General features: G+C 42.2%; 2 protein-coding genes across 5 annotated transcripts in view; both read right to left on the bottom strand.

Moving 5' to 3' along the window:
* The window catches only part of zfand4 (zinc finger, AN1-type domain 4), a 37,214-nt gene extending 17,767 nt beyond the window's left edge, over nt 1-19,447 (bottom strand). The window contains exons 1-8 of the mRNA XM_079559916.1: nt 19,174-19,447; nt 14,628-14,917; nt 12,825-12,900; nt 10,558-10,625; nt 8,081-8,267; nt 6,404-6,548; nt 4,075-5,172; nt 2,496-2,550 (exon numbers count right to left, since the gene is read on the bottom strand). Coding sequence (XP_079416042.1) covers nt 2,496-2,550; nt 4,075-5,172; nt 6,404-6,548; nt 8,081-8,267; nt 10,558-10,625; nt 12,825-12,900; nt 14,628-14,814 — 1,816 coding nt within the window. The 5' untranslated portion in view covers nt 14,815-14,917; nt 19,174-19,447. The remainder of the gene's footprint in view (nt 1-2,495; nt 2,551-4,074; nt 5,173-6,403; nt 6,549-8,080; nt 8,268-10,557; nt 10,626-12,824; nt 12,901-14,627; nt 14,918-19,173) is intronic.
* A 600-nt stretch (nt 19,448-20,047) lies between these two features.
* Nucleotides 20,048-20,741, bottom strand: part of washc2c (WASH complex subunit 2C) — a 32,705-nt gene continuing 32,011 nt past the window's right edge. For all 4 annotated transcript variants that reach the window (XM_079559859.1, XM_079559862.1, XM_079559860.1 and 1 more), the window contains one exon: nt 20,048-20,707. In XM_079559859.1, the coding sequence (XP_079415985.1) occupies nt 20,562-20,707 (146 nt within the window). In that variant the 3' untranslated portion in view covers nt 20,048-20,561. The remainder of the gene's footprint in view (nt 20,708-20,741) is intronic.

Raw genomic sequence — 20,741 nt, 5'->3', positions numbered from 1 at the left:
TGTAAGCATCTGTACCCAGAGTTAGTTGCTGCACATTTAGGGGTGGCACCCTTTTGACATTGTTAATGAATTACTATATCGACTAGTCACTCAATAGACAAAAACATTTTTAGACCTGAGAAATGCACAACATTCTGTCCGTGCTTAAACACAGAAGAATGAACGCTCTCACAGCGCTGAGTGAGCTGAGCTTCAGTCCAGGTCGTCCCCTGTGCGTAAAATCAGACCCCCAAAAAGAAGCTCGAAAGAGCAGAACAACTACCATCTCAAGCCCCGTCACTCGACACTCCAGTACTTTGAAGGTTTTACTGAAGGCCAAATTAACGGCAGGAGTATAGTCCTGATGAGGTGAGGTCCATTCTCACTGATGAGAATCTGCTTCAGAAAGTTCATTCCCTGAAGGTCATCAACAACACAGAGACATTGCCCTTTTAAAATGCTCTCAACAATCTGTACGAAATGAAGACCTAAAGCAGTTCTTGCTCTATGTTGTGCAGATGGAGATTTAGTATCAGAGAGAACAAAGTCATCATACATGGGATATCGTGTTTGAAGTGTCCTAATCTTCATCAGAGATTATTATGACCATGGTTTACTTATCTTTGTATTGTTTATTCCTTTTTTCCGCTGAAAGTTACACATTCTTCAGCAGTAGGCCAAGAGCAATCAAAAGTGTGAAAAAGTGTGCCATCCTTCAGCAGCATCCTAGTAGAAAACATTTTGTTTTGGTGCAGATGTTTAAAATGTCAATAGGAACGAGGCAAAATGCAATCTGGCATTTTTTTCAAAACTTTTACTTATTCCACGGGCTCTACTTTAAATCAAAATGTCAGAATTTTTTATTTTTTTGTACAGCAGTCAAAGGCCCGGAATATATACAGTTGTGCTCAAAAGTTTATATACCCTGGCAGAATTATTATAATTTTTTTCCACTCATAGTTAGTGGTTGTGTGAAGCCATTTGTGGTGAAAAAACAAGTTTGCTTCATAATGAAAAAAGAAAGTACCAAAATGACCCTGATTAAAAGTTTATGATCAAGAGGAATGGGCCGCTTTACCATTAGATCATATACAGAACCTCATCCACAACGACCACAAAATACTCCAGCTGTCATAGATGCTAAAGGGGGCAAAACACATGGGGTGTGTAAGCTTTTGATACTTTCTTTTTTCATTAAGATTTAAAAAGAGCAAACTCCGTTTTTCCGCCATAAATGGCTTCACACAACCAAAAACGTTTTGTGTCATCTTTTATATCCTTTGAAAAATTGTCAAAAAATCATAAATTCTGCCAGGATTTGTAAACTTTTGAGCACAACTTTATATATTTCTCCAGAGCTTATTATTAGCAGCTGTGTCGAATAGTGCCATTCCAGGAGTCTGTGCAACTCTTGGTGGCACGGTAGCACAGTGGTTAGTGCTCTCGCTTCACAGCTAGAAAGTCCAGGGATCGATTCCCACCTGGACGGGAGTGTGGAGTTTGCATGTTCTCCCCGTGTCTGTGTAGGTTTCCCCTGCTAAAAACATGTACAATAGGCCAGGATGAATTGTGTGTGAGGGTTAGGACTGTATGGTGGTCAGAGGGACCGTTGGCGCAGTCTCCCCCAGGGGAAACTGAAGCTACAAATGTAGCTCACCGAGTATGGAGTGAATGTACAATTGTCTCACGTAAAGCACTTTGTGACTGTCTGTGAAAGGCGCTATATAAAGATGATCTTCTTTTTCCAACAGGCCAAAGCTACAACTGCACTTATGGGATGCTACACGCCCTGCTGTGTCAATAAAATTCACAGCGCAGAGGCGGCTCTGGGTCCGAACGAAGTAACCTTGCCCTACACCACGAACTAGAATGCAAAAAGCCCTGTCCCACTGGCCTCTAGAGCAGGGGGGCACGTTTTCTCACTCCTTCATCTGGCAATCTGATGGACGAGTCTGGGTTTGCCAGTTTCCTGGACGACTGGACTGTTTATCTCCTCTTCCTGTACTAGATAAAATTGAGTACTTCTTCAACCACTGACCTCCAGCTGAAGCCAATGGCCTGTTCAGTTTGTTGATTCAGTCATTGTCAACTCATTTTTGATCAACCATTCATTCATGCTACGTAACATCATCTAAGGCGAGTATGCAGAGAATTACATGTGCCCTGCCCTGTCATTAACATATGAGGCAGGTATTGTGGAAGGCTGACTCACAACCTGAAGGACAATGGCCACGTTCTCAACTACAAGTAGAAGAACTTGACTAGTCTACATACGCGGTGCTGTGGCTTAGCGGTCAAAGCGCCTGTCTAGTAAACAGGAGATCCTGGGTTCAAATCCCAGCAGCGCCTCTTTTGTTCCCTCGCCGCAAAGGAACTGTTTTTAACCGTCTGATACTTGACTCGCCAGCCTCGTTTAAAATATCATGACATGTGAAAACCTCGCCGATAAATACCTTTTAACTGTAAACATAAAACAAAAGAGAATAGTCGAGCCCAGTAGAGGTGTTGGTGCTTACCTATTCGGCCCAGGGAAGTCAGGACTCCTGCGGTGGAGGTGTGACTGTTGGAGGCCTAAGAAAAACAAACAAACAAAAATATCTCATGAATGATATCAGCAAAAAACAATATACTCGCCGAGGGAAAAAACAAGTACAGTATTATAAAGCTTTCCTCTTGCCTTAGTGCTCTCAAATGTTGTTTATTTCTTTCACTAGAACATGTTCCTGTCTCAACTGTCTCCAGTCCATTACTCCATGCATTCATTTACAAAAAGACCATTTATAGCACATGAGAACAAATGTGCCGCTCCGGTTTATGGACTTTAGAAATAAATAATAATAAGAATGGCTTGCACTAGGGCTGCACGTTTTCAACAAGACACGACTAACTCCCCATAAGGACTAAAACTAGGATGGGAAACAGTAGTTACCCTCGGAAGCAACTACTGTGAAACATTCCTGTATGTGCACTGTAGGGGTGTAACAATCTAACGATTTTGTGATATATCGCAATATTTTGCAGCACGATCCAAGGCTACTTTTACTTTTCACTCCAATATCAATACTTTTGACGAAATGTTGTATATTAATGAACAACATCACATATTAAGGAGGCAGCAGTGCACTACTGCTTTCACCAATAGAGGTCAATAATGGTCAAGAACTCAGAACAGTACAAATATGATAGTATGATAGAGAGAATGATAGTTGTTATAATTATAAATACGATAAATTAGTGGTTCATTTATTCCTTTTGTAAACAGGACAGTGATCTGAATGTGTCTGATCAATAGGCCAATTTAATGATGAAGTCAGGGATCATTTATTCACTATTTAATAACAAGGTGGAACAATGTACATAAAAACAAATGTAAATCATGAAAAAAGTTAAACAATTGGATATGTTTATTTGAAAATTGTGATAGCTTGTACAATATATGGATTACCGCAGTATCGGCATATCGCCGTGATGTTATTGTTATCATGAACTAACAGACTCATTTCTCTCTCTCTGCCTAGTTTAACATTAATGTCAAGGCAGAACCCCTTTTCCGTGGTTTGGTGGGACAATAAACAGTGCGACACCTCGGGACCAACTAGTGACTGTTTGTTTTAACCGATTAGCGTTCCCTTTTAGTGCTCCACACATAGGTTCGCCCAAGTGCGAACACTTGATGTTGCTGGAGACGCAGGTAACACTGAGCATTGCCTACAATAAAGTTCAAACCTGGGACATGGAAATAAGCCAGTATATTGTACATTAACTCAGAAAATAAGCTGCAAAACTTGCTAACACATGAGCCTACTGACAAATTTGTCAGTGACATTAATGTAGTTGATGTAAATGAGGCGTTATTTCTCCTGTTAATATGACGTCATCACGCGTCATCGATTTGTACAAATGAGTCGTCCTTTAAAAATCAGTTGTTAATGCCCTGTCGTGAACCATTTATCGCGTATTGAATCATGAGGTACCCATAGAGTCCCACCCCAAGTGCACAGAGCCTACCGTTTTCATTTTACCTTTTGAAAACATTTTTAAAAAGGGCAATTAAGAGTATTTCAAGGTATCAAAATGACAAAACGGTGAACCTACCATATGTGTCATGATGCTCCTGTGCAGAGGCGAAGCTTGTCTGATCGCCCCCTCCTGGTGAAGTCTGGAAGTGATGGTCGGCAGCCTGGATCCTGTCCCAAGGCTTTCTCTCAACTTATCCCTACAACTACTAATACTACTACTAATACTACTGCTAATACTACTGCTAATACTACTGCTAATACTAGTGCCTTCTGCCGCCCTTGAGGAGAGCGTCGCCATGAGTTCTGACTGGCTGAGCGACCCCATAGGTTCCTTGCAGGCTTGGTTGGCCATTCTCGTGATCCCTCTGGCCTCTCTTTTGGAGATCATCTCCGGCCGCTTCCCGGGCGACTCCACCTTCACCCCTCTCCAACGCGGGGGCAACGGCGAAACCGGCTTGACTAATGATTGCGTCTCGAAAGCCCTGGAAGAAGAGGGAGAATTCGGAGACGCCGAGGTTGGCATCGGCGACGACGGGCTAATTCGAAAGGACGTCCTCTCCCTCGCCCCGAGAGTCCAAGTGCTCAAAGGCGACGGCGAAACGTCTAGAGTCAACGGATCGCTGAGCTCCGCGAACGTGGGTTGCGCTTGCGTCACGAGTCCGCCCGCTTCCTCCAGCAAACCCAGACCCAGGGCTTCCCCGAGGTTCTCCGCCGGATCCAGGATGGCTTCCGGCGGGCCCCGGGTGCATAGAGGGGGGAGCTGGGGGTACACGCAGTCCCGCATCAAACGCCCGCCCATGTCCAAGCGCGACACTTTGGGAGGGGGCCGGATGTTGGCGAGAGGCGGGCAGGTGTCCCATTGTTCTTCTTGGAGCATGTAGCAGGACGGGGTGGCGAAGGTGGGCGGGGGGCGGAGGTGCGAGGGCGGGGTGGTGGTGGTAGTAGTCGTAGTAGCGGTAGCGTGCGGGTAAGGGTCGGTCGGGTCCAGGTCTCGTATTGGAGGAAGCTGGGGGTTGGCAGGTCGGGTCGCGTTCATGTGGGATAGGGATCTGAAGAGGCGGTGGTGGTGTTGGTGGTGGGGGTGTCGGGGGGTGTAGGAAGGGGGGAGTAAGGGGGTAACGCCGGGGTGGGGGGTGACAGGCGGCCGGGGTTTCATCTTGGCGGATTTCTTGGGCTGGAAGGACAAGAAGACGTAGAGGTGGTTAAAAGGCGGGGTATGTATGTTTAAATGAGGCGCTACACTGGGCTGTAGTGTTCGGTAAGAGTTCGGGAATGTGATGTCATATCGCTAAGCATTATGGGATTAGCAGCAATTGTAAACTAATAGAGATTTTAAAAGTCAAAATACTGTTATTGTTCACATTAAAGCACTTGGACACCACAGTGAGTTAGCTGTATTTACCAGCAATAGCAGAGTTGTTCCATGGCTATTTTCTCCACTCTTTATATTGTTTTCAACCAATGTTAGTCAATGGTAATGTATGCGAGCAGCTGCAAAGATGGTGGATCTCCATGGTAACTGTGGAATTTCCCGAACTCTATACTTTAACAAATGCTGAATTTTGAATATATTTTTCAACTAAATAAAGATTCAGAGATACGTAAAGGGGGGCAAAGTGCTTCAAAAGCCCATAAATACTTTTTAAAAATGAAGAATTCTAACCAGGAAGCCATGCTAGCTTCATGCTACGTATGCTAACAATAGCGAAGCGACGCTAACATTAAAACATCCATATGGACCCATTTAAAAAAGGAACAATCGCCGCTAAAACTGGGTTGGATTAAACGCCATATTTACCTACTTAATATCACTATATATGAACACGCCACATTTGAAAGCTTAGAACGTCTATAGCACCGTCACAGAGAGGCCAGCTGCAGCGCTCATTTAGACCTGATTGGCGGACAGATGCTGGGGTGTCAGATCAGAAAAGTGTCATCTTATGTTAGTCGGCTCTGTGCATGGAATGTTTCACGGCACCATGACGCTAACTTCCTGGAGTAACAGCTGTATCCTGTCTCTGCTTATTCCCATGGGGAGCCCGTGTCTTGCTGAAGTGAATACATATTTAAACATATGTGCACATCTTGTCCGTTAGTACCCAGTGTTTGAAGAGGAACACCAAACATAATGCACACTGGAGACTAGTTTGTTTTGCACTTTTATTCAGGAAAGACACGTTGCACTGTAGCTCGGTCTCTCTCCAGGTTATTACTGTGGCGCCCATGTTTAATTCATCACAGACCCCAATATCAGCCGTGCCCTGAAAAAGGCTGCAAAAGCCCTGTTCATCTCACAGCTTTCTGCTCCTTAACAAAAACCTCATTCCCCAAGCACACTTTTCTATTTTACCTGTGCTTCCCTGGTGGAGTCTGTTCCATCTACATTGGAAGAAGAGCCTCACCTTCTTGCTGAGGTTCATGTCCTCCATCTTGGCTTTGAGCAGCTTCATTTTGCTCATAGTGATGGAGTTCTCGCGGCTGTGTTGTGCCGCGGCGCTCTCTCCGTCGTCGTCCTCCTCGGTGTACACGTTATACACCGAACCACCACTGCAGAAGGGAAAAGAGCATTATTAAAAGAAAATATTACATTTCATAAAAGGTTTCTTGTCATGACTTTTATTTCTAATGCTTTGCTCGAAGAAAGCGTATGTATTGTAGGGTTGGCGAACTGGACAGAAGCAAAGAGCCAACATTTTCCATTATTGATAGTGTAAGGAGCAGCATAACACTTTACTTTACACTTTTATTTATTATAATTCAAAATGTGGAAACACCAGCAGCTTTTTACCATCTGAAAAAAAAAACACTTAAACCAGACATGCGTTTGTCTCCAGCAGGCTAGACGACTGTAACGGCTGTGCACTGTTAAGGTGCTTTATTTGTCATTATACAACAACTGTACAATGAAATTTGCCCTCTGCATTTGACCCATTCTTTTGCGCCGCTGGACGACCCATAGGGCAGTGCACCGCCCGGGGACCCATCTCCAGATGTGAAGCCAGGCCGATGGTCAGAAACACCTGGCTGGAGGATTCAGCTATTGCACATGTTTTTAGTGGTTTGGGTAAACCAGAGTACCTGAAGGAAACCTACGTGACACGGGGAGAGGATTTGCAAACTAGAATTTAAAACAGCTCTGCTTGTGTACAAGTCTTTTCATGGTTTAGCACCAAAGTACATCCCTGACATTTGAACCATCTCGCGCCCTGAGAACTTCAGGGAGGGGTCTCCAGGACTAAACACAGTGAGGCTGCGTTTCAGTTTCATGCAGCTAATATCTGAGGATGTGAGACAGGCCTCAACTCTGACAATGTTCAAATCCAGGCTGAAAACAGTTATTTTTGACAACTGAAAGTATTTTATCTGCACTCCGGCTTTTTACTGTAATTGATTAATATTTAGGTTGATGCTTTATTGATTTTTTCTGTTTTTTTTTTGTAATTTTATGCAACTGTGAAGCACTTTGTATTGCCTTGTGAATGAATTGTGCTCTACAAATAAACTTGCCTTATCGTGACTGTAAAGCTTAGGGAATATGGGAGTCCTCCCCCAGGAGAAATGTGAAATTGAATTGTCTATATACTGGTGAATCTATATTATGGTGAATCACGTTCCGCTCATTAAGAGGAAACTTTCCTCTAGGGGAGGCGGGGTCAGAACACCCATGAGGCATATTTTCTTTGTAGCTTGAAAGGAAAATGTGCCTTGTGGGGATTGACAACAAAGTTTGAGAACTGCTGTTCTATTTTATTTGTGGTCTTTTTCTCTCATTTTCACCAACACAGGCTGGACAGTAGAAATGTCTGGAAGCATAAAGTAGTGGCGATAATTCTAACGCTTGGAATGCACAAAAAAGGAAGCATAAAATGCACCTTAATCCCAGTTTGCACAAAAGCAAAAAAGCATAAAAGACATTACAACAGACACCCATCAAACAGGAGCATTTCCAAACAGCGATAACCTTCTCATTAGCCTTTCGTTTTGTCTGTAGCGTTGGGGCAAACCAGGGTTAGGTGAGCAGGAAGCAGCAACCATTGTCCAAAAAACCCAGATATTCTTAATTACTCCATAGTTCTGACCTGAGCGACTCTGAGAGGGGCGTGATGGTGCCGTCCCCCCTGTCCACCACTCTGAAGAAGTTGAGCTGGTCTCCTTCTCTGTAGACCACAAACGTGACCTGCTTATTGGACGCAGTCTTGTCCCAGCCTTCGTCTTTGGAGCCGTCCATCAGCTCCGACACATCCTTGGTCGGCTCCTCCATGGTCACTGCCACATGGGAGAGGAACGGGAGGTTACTTTCTCAGCAGTGGACACACAGACTGACGTGGTTTGATAGCCTTCCTGTCACCATTAGTATATGAAACTAAACTGTAAATACATGTTTTCAGCTACGAAACATGAATAATGGACAGAGCCAGGTTTGAGAATATGAGACCCACAGTTTTGTTCAGATCCTCACGGACTTCCACTGTTTGTATCTTCCACAAAGGAAAAGTCAATATTTAGACTTGCACACAGGTTCAAACTTGCTACTGAACGGCCTCCGGGTGTATTTGCTTCGTTTTCTATACGGTTTGTATACGGAGCGGAGCCCTCACAAGGCCACGACCTCAAGATACAGGAAAACTATGTAACAACATACAGAAGTCCAAGTAAACAGAGCGTTTATGTGGAAAAAACGGCAGATCAAACGTGCAATTCACTGTCAAAAGTCAAGCTAATCCAGTCCAAGCTGTTCCTTTCTGCTGCTCAGAAATCTCCATGAGCCAAATACAGCGAGAGTTTCCCGCTCACAGGGTGAAACTTAAGGTGACTTGTGTCGTTGTGACAGCTCCCCCATGGCTCTGTTTACTGTGTTGTTGACATTAAGTTCAAATCAATTTGTAGCCGATTTAATTCTGACATTCACCGGATTCTCTTCCCTGGCTGATCTGTGTTTCATCTGTGTACAGTAATTCCCTGGGCTTGACCAGAGGGCGCTGCAGCATCCGGAAAAAATAGAACTTAATGGTTGACATTTAAGGCCTTGATTTTGGCACAATTCGTTTAATGACTTTGAGAAAGAGAAATAAAGAGCAAAAGAGAAAAAGAAGAGAAAAAGAGAAAAAGAAAAATAGAAGAGAAAAAGAAGAGCAAAAGAGAAAAAGAAGTAAAGAGCAAAAGAGAGAAAGAAAAAAGAGCAAACGAAGAAAGAGTAAAGAGAAAAAGAAGAAAGAGCAAAAGAGAGAAAGAAGAAAGAGCAAAAGATAAAAAGATGAAAGAGCAAAAGAGAGAAAGAAGAAAGTGCAAAAGAGAAAAAGAAGAAAGAGCAAACGAAGAAAGAGCAAAAGAGAAAACGAAGAAAGAGCAAAAGATAAAAAGATGAAAGAGCAAAAGAGAGAAAGAAGAAAAAGCAAAAGAGAAAAAGAAGAAAGAGCAAACGAAGAAAGAGCAAAAGAGAAAACGAAGTAAAGAGCAAAAGAGAAAAAGAAGAAAGAGCAAAAGAAAGAGCAAAAGAAAAGCAAAAGAGAAGAAGAAGAAAGAGCAAAAGAGAAAACGAAGAAAGAGCAAAAGAGAAAAAGAAGTAAAGAGCAAAAGAAGAAAGAGCAAAGAGCAAAAGAGAAAAAGAAGAAAGAGCAAAAGAAGAAAGAGCAAAAGAAGAAAGAGCAAAAGAAGAAAGAGCAAAACAGAAGAAGAAAGAGCAAAAGAGAAGAAGAAAGAGAAAAAGAGAAAAAGAAGAAAGAGCTAAAGAGAAGAAAGAGCAAAAGAGAAAACGAAGAAAGAGAAAAAGAAGAAAGAGCAAAAGAGAAGAAGAAAGAGCAAAAGAGAAGAAGAAAGAGCAAAAGAGAGAAAGAAGTAAAGAGCAAAAGAGAGAAAGAAGAAAGAGCAAACAAAGAAAGAGTAAAAGAGAAAAAGAAGTAAAGAGCAAAAGAAGAAAGAGCAAACAAAGAAAGAGCAAAAGAGAAAAAGAAGTAAAGAGCAAAAGAGAGAAAGAAGAAAGAGCAAACGAAGAAAGAGCAAAAGAGAAGAAGAAAGAGCAAAAGAGAAGAAAGAGCAAAAGAAGAAAGAGCAAAAGAGAAAAAGAAGAAAGAGCAAAAGAAGAAAGAGCAAAAGAAGAGCAAAAGAGAAAAAGAAGTAAAGAGCAAAAGAGAAAAAGAAGAAAGAGCAAACGAAGAAAGAGCAAAAGAGAAGAAGAAAGAGCAAAAGAGAAGAAAGAGCAAAAGAGAAGAAGAAGAAAGAGCAAAAGAAGAAAGAGCAAAAGAAGAAAGAGCAAAAGAAGAAAGAGCAAAAGAGAAAAAGAAGAAAGAGCAAAAGAGAAGAAGAAGAAAGAGCAAAAGAAGAGATAAAGAAGAAAGAATGCTTTTGAATGCACCGCAGAAACCCTGTTTTCATTTCTTGCGGAGGCGGCACTGAGCCCGTTCAGGATTCATCAGACATGAACATAAGAAGGCGCGAGGTGGTCAAAGACGTCAAGGTTCATCGTAAAAGGGCGAGTTTGGTCTATTTTGGCACTAAAACTGAGATGAGAAAAACCAGCCAAAAATCTCAACCGCCTTAAAAGGACGCTGAACTGTACCTTTGCGGGTGTTGATGGGACCTCCTCTCATGGCCAGGACCAGCTTCAGCGTGCAGCCCTCGGCGATCCTGCGCACACACACGATCTTCATCAGTAACTGCAACCACTTTACCCTCATCCTCCGCCATATGGATGGAGACGAAACGCCGCGGGGGAATACAAAGTTGGGATTTATAATAAAAAGTTGCAGGGAGCCTGTCAGAGGCGGCCCGTCCTCTGGGGGGGGGGGACTTTAGATGAGCTCTGGGCCAGCGCTGGGATTTCCTCTGGGTTTTAGTGCGTGCTGTGAGCAGATGTCTGACGGCACACACTCCGCTCACTTCAAAAGGGCCGCGGTGCGTTCGAGGGCTGGAGGAGATTTCGGCACAGGCGCTTGATGTGGAAAATGAAGTGACAAGGATTCGGGAACAGCACATGAGCCGCTACATTGATAGTGTTTGATGCATTTTAGGACTCTCAATCCAAATTGCAATTTTAAGATGGAGTTGGAGCCTCTTTCAGAAATCTGTTGGCCGTAGTTTTGGTTTGATTAGTGAAGTCATCGTGATTAGAACAGTTACGTTTCAGTCTCAAAAACTGTCCGGATGGGGTGACCAGATTTACATAGGATGAGGTGACCACTAGAACAAAAATGTGGATTTCTGGGGTGATAGGGCTCATAACCTAAATGCTGCGGGTAAACTGGGACGTAGGGGTGGGCCATATCGCATATCGTTATACTGGTATAATGTTTTGACATGGTTGTAATTGTTGATATTGTTGTGGACATGATATCATTTACATGTGCACTCCTGCTGATTTGGACTGAAGTCATGACCAGACGCAGACGCAGACTGCAGCTAATGTTACGCTCAGCTCTATCAGAGCAGCAGAAACACTGTCGGCCACAGGGGAAGGTGCTTACAAAGTCAAATGAATGATGTAAATTGGTGGCGTAGATCATATTTGCGAGGAAATTAGCATGGCGCCGAAGAAAGAATAAAATACGCAATGAATCTTCCCAATAAGGCTGGGATTTTGAAGTAATTTGTCTGTTGTCAACAGGTGGCGTTCACGATTTAGAATATGATGATGTCATAATGTCAGATGGAGCAAACCTGTGATATTATTTTTATTTCTGAAAGTCCTTTCTATTGGACAACATCACGCTCATGTTTTCGCATATTGCCACCACTTTTTGACGTTCTTCAGAGAAGATAATTGGACATTAGGTCATATGTGCTGACAGAGGAGATAATAAACTTTGTGACAGTTTTTGTTTCATGTGGAATCCTCCAGTAATGACTGAGATATGAGCCAAAAACAAAGACATAAAAATATGCATTTTGTCAGTTACTACAGTTACCATAGTCAGTTGCTCCTCCTCAATTTTAAACTATAGGCTCTTTAGAAAGTTGTGATGTCACGTGAACGCTAACTATTATAACAAATCAAATATGTTAAATATATTGTTATCGTGATATTTCTTTTTAAATCCATTTCGCCCTGCCCTTCTGGGACGTCTGGTCACCCTATCCTAATACTATTACACACACACACATATATATATATATATATATGTATGTATATATATATATATATATATATATATATATATATATATATACATATAATCGGGAGGATCACTGTTATTGTTTATTTCGGATGCTTTGGTCACTGGTGGGCAAACTGATTTGTATTTATTTTTCTGAGCTTGAAGAGCTGTTTATTTAAATCACAGATCTTGTACACCGCCGATCTTTTCTCAGATGCAATGCTCTGTTTGTGAACGATGTTTTGACCCACCGTAGAATTACTATCATTATCTATTTAATACATTTGCGTTGCCCACCAGTGCCTCGGCCGTGACGACACAGCAGTCTCCCTCATGCTACATTCCCTGCAACCAAAACATATCGTGACTCTTTGTTTCAGTCTATTTGCTGCGTTTTATATGGGTTCCTGTGTTGACAATGATAACTTGATATCCCAAACATTTCGGGTCACTGCTAGGTATCAATGACCAGATAATTAAAGCTGCATTTCGCTTAAAGTCACAATAAGCAAATCCATTTACGGGAACAGCGCTGTCGCATCCCCACGCTGCATCGCCAGACGCGCCACTGAGTGCTAAATTAGTAACTCAACCCTGACACTCATTTGGCTTCTGCCGCTGTGCTGCTGCCATGCTGCGACATCGCCTCCTCTGTTTACAGCAATGCCATGAAAGTTCATCAAGCGCCGAAAGTGCTTCTAACATCGTCAGAAACATTAATAGTCAACCCTACCCATAGTCATGAAGACAGTGCTCGTCGTCCAGCTCCACATTGTTCCAGATCAGGTGCTGCTGGGCGACTGGGATCCCTGCACAGACACAACAGACGATCTATGATTACACACTGCCCCCTAGAGATCCAGCGGTAGAACTACAGCCACAGTCACTCCCCACTACTGTACATAAATCCTTATATTTTTACTACAACCCATATATTTAGACAGGAGCGGCGCTGGTCGTCTGCACCACAGTAACTCCTGCAGCTCTAATGGCCGCGCACACAAAGGCCCGCTAAGCCGCTCATTCATCAGAAGCTGAAGCCTGGGCCGAGAGCTGAGCTGCAGCTGGGGGTGAGCCACGGGTTTAGAAAGAGCAGGAGGCTGTTAGTTCAACAATGGCAGAGTTTAACAGCGCACTCTGGGATGGTTTACATTTTAACCACAAATGAGCTAAAGTGCTGCAGTACAAACAGAAATAATTAGTCATTCATAGGTGTCCTGTTGTTTTGATAGCGCTCCTGCTGTGATGGACCTCTTTTCTCAGGACGTTTTGAGTATATTCTAGATGGCTGCTTCCCAAAGTGGTCGGGACCCTCCAGGGGGTCACAAGGCACTGAGTGGGGCTCCCAAGATGCTACCATAGGACTGAGCAAAAAAAAAAATTGCTTTGAGTTAAAGTGATAGTCCGGAAGTTTGCAGAGTGGGAGAGATTGGCTCAATTTGAAAGTTAACTATCAAATTCCTCCTGTCTTTAACCACAAAGACCTTTTTAGTTTGCAAAAAAATCAAGCTCCTCCCCCTCCTGTCCTGATTGGCCTGACAGGCTGGTTTACAGGAAAAGCTTGTCTCATTGGTCAATGTGGGAGGATACTAAACTCTGATTAGCTGCTGAGATTCGGGAAGGAGGGACTTCACAAAAAGTAATATGTATATTATTACTTACTTTACATCAAAATGCAAGACCAGTTGGTCAATTTTGCACATTTTGTAGAATCTGTAAAACATTTAGACTTCCAGACTATCACTTTAAAAATCGAGTTGGTAAGGTAAATCGATTCATATATTCAGAAAATCTAGTTTTCTTTTACATTTTTTCCAAAATCAAAATTTGGATGTTTATAAACTGCACAGTGACTTTTTTTTGTTCTTTACAGTGATGCCGTTGCAATTTTTGGGTTTGTTGATGTACTTTAACTAAAAACAATAAATATAATACAGGCACTAGAAGTGAGGTCCTGGAGTGAAGTAATTTTGAGGGGTTGTGATTTGAAAAGTTTTGGGAACCCACTGTCTATATCAGTGGTTCTCAACCAGTGGGTTAGCACCCGAAAAGATCCATTGGATTGTGAGCCTTTCATAGGGAACACTACCCATATTTGTTAAAATTACAATAGCAGAGTTGTTTTAATAATGCTCCCAGCATTTTGTGACTCAATTATTGCTTAAATAAAGTTTAAATATAGCTTATTTAACAAATGTATCCTATCCTAGTGTGATGCTGAGTCGGAAAATTACAACTTAACAGCTAATAATTCATAGGGCAGTGCTGTTCATTGTGATACAGTTTTGTCAAAGTAGGTAGTATTAGGTGCATGCTTAAATGTTGATTGTGTCACATAAACCTATACAAACTGCTCAACTTCTAGCCAACTAACTAAATATATATGTACAATGATGGTCCCCATGTTCACAATGACTTCACAGAAACAGAGACTAAGGTAAAGAGAAGTTAATCTATGAACATTCTTGTCTACATATTATGTGAAAGCACATTAGCATAAGTTGCAGCAGTTACAACTGCCCAGCGTAACGCGTACCCTCCAGCCTCTGTATCTTGGCCTTGACGGAGACGACGGCCTCGAAGGGCAGGACGCGCAGCTCGAAGCAGGTGCCGGTCAGCGTCTCTATGTACAGCTCCATGGTGTCGTACAGCGGCAGCGCGTAGTGGAACGCCCCTCCCACGCTCTCGTCGTTGAAGAAGGGCGGCTCTTTCCTGTCGGCCATGTTGGGAAGGCAGTCACAGGGCGGGGGAGGAAACGAGGAGCCAGGAGGACAGGGGCGGGGTCTGCTCACCGGACTCACAGCGCATTGTGGGCAAACATCCCGGCTGGAACGGAGAGGAAAACAGTAATGGGTTGATTAATAGTGTCATTTACGATGACTCAAGACTATGTGTAAAAAATATTCACCTTAATAAAAAAACAAGCTTTACTGAACTTGGCATTTTAAATCTGAAAGTGGACATTTTGTTCATAACTGTGCCTTGTAAACGTGCTCTTGGCCCCTTTATCAGAGATATTTTACAACTTCAGATGATTGCTGTGATACATTTACCTGGCTAACGCCAGACTGCTGTGTGCGCTCGAATCATTTCGAACTGCACAGCAGCCTGGGGACCATGGCCGAAAGTTTCGCATGGATTTGGGAACAGAACGAGTAAATACTAAATATCACTTGTGATTTTAGTCTGGCGTTAGCCAGGCTAGTGATACATGCGACTTCATGTGACTTTTGTTGTTATGGCGGCCACTTTGAATACCGACGTAGAATTATGCAGTAATACAACTACAGATGTTAGCATGCGACCGGTTAGCATTTAGCTTCAACAGCCAGGCCCGGATCTATGGGGGTGCAAAAGGGTGCATTGAAACCTCATTTTGAAATGTTGCACCCTCAGTTTTAATGGCATCCCAATGTATTTTAATGGTGAGAAACTCTATTTGCACCCTTTTGAAACTCGAATGTACTCTCAGTCAGTTTGTTCTGGAACCGGTTCTGTCAACAGCTCAGCTCCGACCTCTCCAAGAGAAATCCCTGAACCAGACTCCAAACATCTAGTCTCTCGGATACAACATGTGACAGAGGTCAGAGCTGAGTTGTTACTGTTGTATTTCCTCAGTGTTTATAGATGTGAGCTGCACATGTGTTGATCGTATTGAAGCCTGACAGTTGCTAAGCGGTAGCATGCTAAGGTCTTGAGCAGCTTGACACAGACTGAGACTCTGTTGACAAGACAAACTGTAAAAATCCCAGAGAAAGGTTTTCTGTTCCTTCTTTGATGTGTTAATTTAGTCTTCAGAGTGAAGCAGATCTTTAGTAAATTCTGCCTCTAGCTCGACAGACGGAGCTGCTACGTCTGTGCCACATTTGCTGGTTTTATCACATAAACGTGCATCTCTGGTGGCCGTGTCTTAACACGTTTTCTTCTTGAGCAATGATTACGAGTACATAAAAATGCCACTGTCAATCAGTTGTTATTTCCTGAGTAGATATTGTTTCATGTTGTAGTACTGCATGATTCTACATCGGTATTCAAAATGAATTGAACTATGCAGTACTGGTTGGTGCTCTCCGCTGGCTTTAGTGTTACTTCACAATGAAAGGAAAGCATTTACTGGATAAGCAGAACCTTAGGAGGAAGCTGCTGCCACGGTGTCAAGAATAACATAACATAATAACATTGCAACATAGTAAAAAGCTCTAACAGTCGATTAATTCTCAGACGATTTTGCATAAGACCTCCATTTTAAAGAAGGCAAACAAGCTTCTATTTTAGCAAACATAATGCGAAGAAAATCAATGGCAGCCCCATAGGCGTAGAATTAATTATAATGGGTTTGTTTATAGTTTATGGACTTTAAAAATGCGAGTTCAGATATTTACTTCTGTACCGTGGGATTCAAATTTGTTGTTATTCCTTCCATCTACAATTATGTACAGTCATGATAAACTTCAAACTCGGGGGAAACAAACGCAGCTTTACTCCACAGCTTCGACTTTAAACAAGAAAAGCGATAACCAATTAGAGTGAATGAACTTCTGAATCAGGGCAGTGGAAGCTTACACGTGCAATCCCTTCATCAAACATTTAGACTGGCATTAAAAGGCTGAGGCCCCGATCCGATGCGATCACATGTGATATATAAACCCCAGGAGGAACGGGGTATCCAGTGGCCGACCTCGACACTGATGGATCGCCTCTGGAAGGAACAAGCACTCTCATCAAAATTTGACATCCTTGCCAGACGGATGGGGCGACTGTACAAGGAGTCCTCGAGTTCACGTAAAACAAGAGGTCCATTTGAGCGGGAGATGAGGATATTTCGGATTACAGGATGCTGATGGAAATGGGACACTTTCACTGTTGGTTCGTCGGAAGATCAGGTTACGTGGGATTAAAAGGCACTGCCTGGGCGGATGCTTAAGCACTGTTCAGCGCAGACGAAAGGCCTATTTAGCTGCTGAATAAATTTGAACTTCAAGGATATCTAATATGTCAGTGCATTAGAAAACATATTTTATCATATCTCCATTCAGGTTATTTTTATTTATTTACTTTGCAGAAATAAAACCTGCTTATCCAGCTGTAGTTTTGTTGGTCTAGGGCAGCGTTAAAGTGAATTTGTTCAATCAAATTTTTCCCATTTATTTTACTGAATGTTTGCCCAAATTTCCCCCATTTGTTTCTCTTTGTTTCTTGCCCCAATTTTTTCCTAATTTCAAATTTTTTTTTTAAAATCACTAACATTTATCCCCAATCTTCACCCAATTTTTGCCCCATTTCTCCAAATGTTTCCTTATTTTCCCCCCAAATTATTCCCCATTTATCACACATTTCTTGACATTGGAGATGAACCCGATATTGTTCTGTTTACTAGTTCTAAAACTATTGCACTGAGATGCCTTGTGTACAAAATGCGTCATACTAACAAACAAGCCTTGCCTAAAAGACAAATATTTTAGTATGGGTATCGAAAAAAGTATCATTCAGTCATCGGTATCTTAAACCAAATATCGTTAAAGTACCAGTGTGGAAAAAGATGTAACGGCACACAGCCCTATTTAGCAGCTCATACTTCAGTCTTCTCTCAAATATTACTGCTTCTTGATGCGATTAAAATGTGCACTTGGAACAGAACTTTTAAAAATCATCATTTCTAAAATTGCGCAGTCATCATTGCAGCAAATCACTAAATAGGGAATAAATAGTTGCCACCTAAAGCCATGAGAATGCTCTCTGGATGGAGAGTGAAACGATGCATAATATAATATAACCTTAAAACAGGGGTAGGCAAGTTTGCGTCGTGGAGGGCCGATTTTCATCATTCCCAAAACACCCAAGCGCCGAACCTCAACATTGTGGCCTAAAGTAAAGAACTCTTTTCTGCAAATGCCAGTGTTTTACATCAGTGGCTCCCAAGTGGCAGAGCTTTGGGACCCACCATTACCCTGGGATGACGAGCCATGACCCAAATACAACTGTAACTTGTCATATATCGTATAAATGTCCCTATAAGACTGAAATTATGATCAACACAACCCAATAACATTCCCTTTAACAGACACAGTTAGTGTTTCCATGTAGTTTCAGATGGAACATATTGAATAAAAGTTCCCTATAGACTCGCGACCCACTGAAAATTGGTTCCGTGACCCAAGTTTGGGTCCTGACCCACCAGTAGAGAATCACTGTTTAACATTATATATGACCAAGCGGGATGTTCTGACAGAACATTTTTTATAACAGACACTATTTCTCATTTTTAGACTACTTTAACGGGTATTTGATCACTTATTTGCACAATAATATTTCTCAAAATCATATTGGGGGCCAGAGGTTCTGCGCAGGAGGGCCGGATTTGGCCCTTGGGCCAGACGTTGCCTTCCCCTGCCTTAGAAGATTGAAATAATCACCAGATGACTGAGAATTGACACTGTTTCAGTGAGTGAAAATACAGAAAATGCTAAAAAGCCAGGCTAGTTCTCTACATAGGACAATCGTACAATAGTATTTGCCTAAATAACAGCTTTTGCTATTTCAGATCTCAATTCAATTACAAATACATGTGTAAGCCTACATTTAAAACAACAATATGTCATTTATGATCCGTGTGTCTCCATTTGTCAAAATGTGGATCCTAGATTATATATCTATAGGTATAGCCTAGATTTTGCTGTTTTTATGGCCTGTCTGGCAGCATTTGTGTGTTTGCATTCGTTTTAGAAAAATAAGATGCAAGGCATAACGTACAGGAAAGCCTGCATTTGTGTTTACTGATAGCAGAAAGTAAGAGGAGCGCTTTAAACCTTGCAACAAAAAGAGATAACATTAGCCTCCTAGCTTGTGCAGCCTTTGCCCAACAACGGGGGGATGAATGGGCATCGGTCTCCCCAATGTACCCCTATAATGCACAAATCATCAGCATATATTTTAAAAACGCGTTCCCTTACATGACAACAGTATTAGAGCACATGCTTGAGAAGGAACAGCTTAAAAAAGCAGAAGCTAAAACAAAAGCTAAGGCCACTAATTCCCCACAGCATTAGCCAGCGTTGCCATGTTAGCCAACAAACAATGGCTACCTTGCTGAGCGGCGGCTAACAGCTAACGAGGCTACATCCAGAGCTTCGCGTCCCGGTTGCGATCGCTGCAGCTGAGGGCGTGGGAGAAGCGATCGGTGTCCGGTGCCAGTCGCTTTTTCATCACATTTACGTCCGGGGAGACAACACGGATCCCGGAGAGTCCGCGGTTGTCGGTCGCCGCGGTGGTGGTGGTCCTCTCCTCGGCGACATCTTCAGTTTGTACCTGTCAAAAGCAGTCCGACTAACACCTTTGTGACAGAGGGTGAGAGGCAGGCGGGGGGGCCAATGGGAGATGAGGAATGGGGGTGTGGGCGGGATTGCTGGTCAATATAATGCTAAGCTAAACTAAAGCACAACGAATAATAAAAATGCTATATAATATTAGTACAGAAGTATAAAAGAAAATCCTAGTAGTCTGCCATTAGTACTTCAAATTTTCAATGGTCCAGGTGTTTGATCTTCAGAAGATGACTACCTAATTCAAGCATGACCTTTTGCTTTGTTTATGTATAATTTACCACATCTACAGTAATATACTGGCAAATGGTCACAGTAAACAGGAGCAAAAAAAGTTGAACCACACTGGAAAAGAAAACTCATCTCTTCCTCGCTCCTAAACGAATAATAAATGATGTTATGTAGACACACTGCAAGTCAAAGCAAACTCTACATATCTCCAGATGGCCACAGATGATCCTCTCTGCAAAGTAAAGCGGTTGTAATACTTGTTCATGTTTACACGAGTGTGAACAGCTCATTCTAGCATCACATTTTATCGCCACAAGAAAACATTCTGGAACGTTTTAGTAACAGTACAGCCGATTCCTTAGTGGGAGACTTGAAGCAAATCAACAATTCCAAAGACGAGGCACAATTGAGAGAATAAAATATGGTTCTTTTTAGTTATTAAAAATGAATTTCTTCTTTCACAAGCAGAGTTAAGAAATGAATGACTTTTGTAATTAATAAAAACATTCTCAAAATGCCTAAGACGATGGGTAAACACAGACATCTTTCATAAGGACATTATGGCACTAACCCAAAGACTTGGAATCTCAACATGGCAAAGCCAAATGATAAATAAATCACAAAGGAATTTACTGAGAAGTTTATGCAGGCGTCGAGGGTAAGCATAACGATGCTCATAAAGTGCTACCGTGTTCAATGTTAATCAATAACAGCATTTATCAACTATTTTTTAGACGTGATTTTAAACGCTAAATGATTATGGAGAAGTAGAATTATGCCCATTGGTACAGTATTCTGAGAAAAAAATAAGGATTACTATGATCTGAATACATATCAACAGTGTTTCGGATGTGTCCAGCGATTCACGATTCAAGATGAACAATTAGTCCACAGTCGTAGAAATAAGGCAAGTCAACAGTTCAGTTTCCTCCCAGGGCATTGAGAGGATCGTCAAATATGTCCACTGTCTCTGCAGGCACACTGGGCTCCGGAGCGGGAGAGGCTTTCTTCTGCTTCTGAGGAGCCTTGGCCACTGGTTTCACTGTGCTTGTGGAGAAGATATCATCTGCAGACACAGTCAAGGTACAAACATAAAGTTG

Source organism: Gobius niger (assembly GCF_951799975.1).
Source record: "Gobius niger genome assembly, chromosome: 7".
NCBI classification, from domain to species: Eukaryota; Metazoa; Chordata; class Actinopteri; order Gobiiformes; family Gobiidae; genus Gobius; species Gobius niger.
Note: the sequence above shows the minus strand (reverse complement) of the source record. Positions and strands in the feature narration are given on the sequence as shown.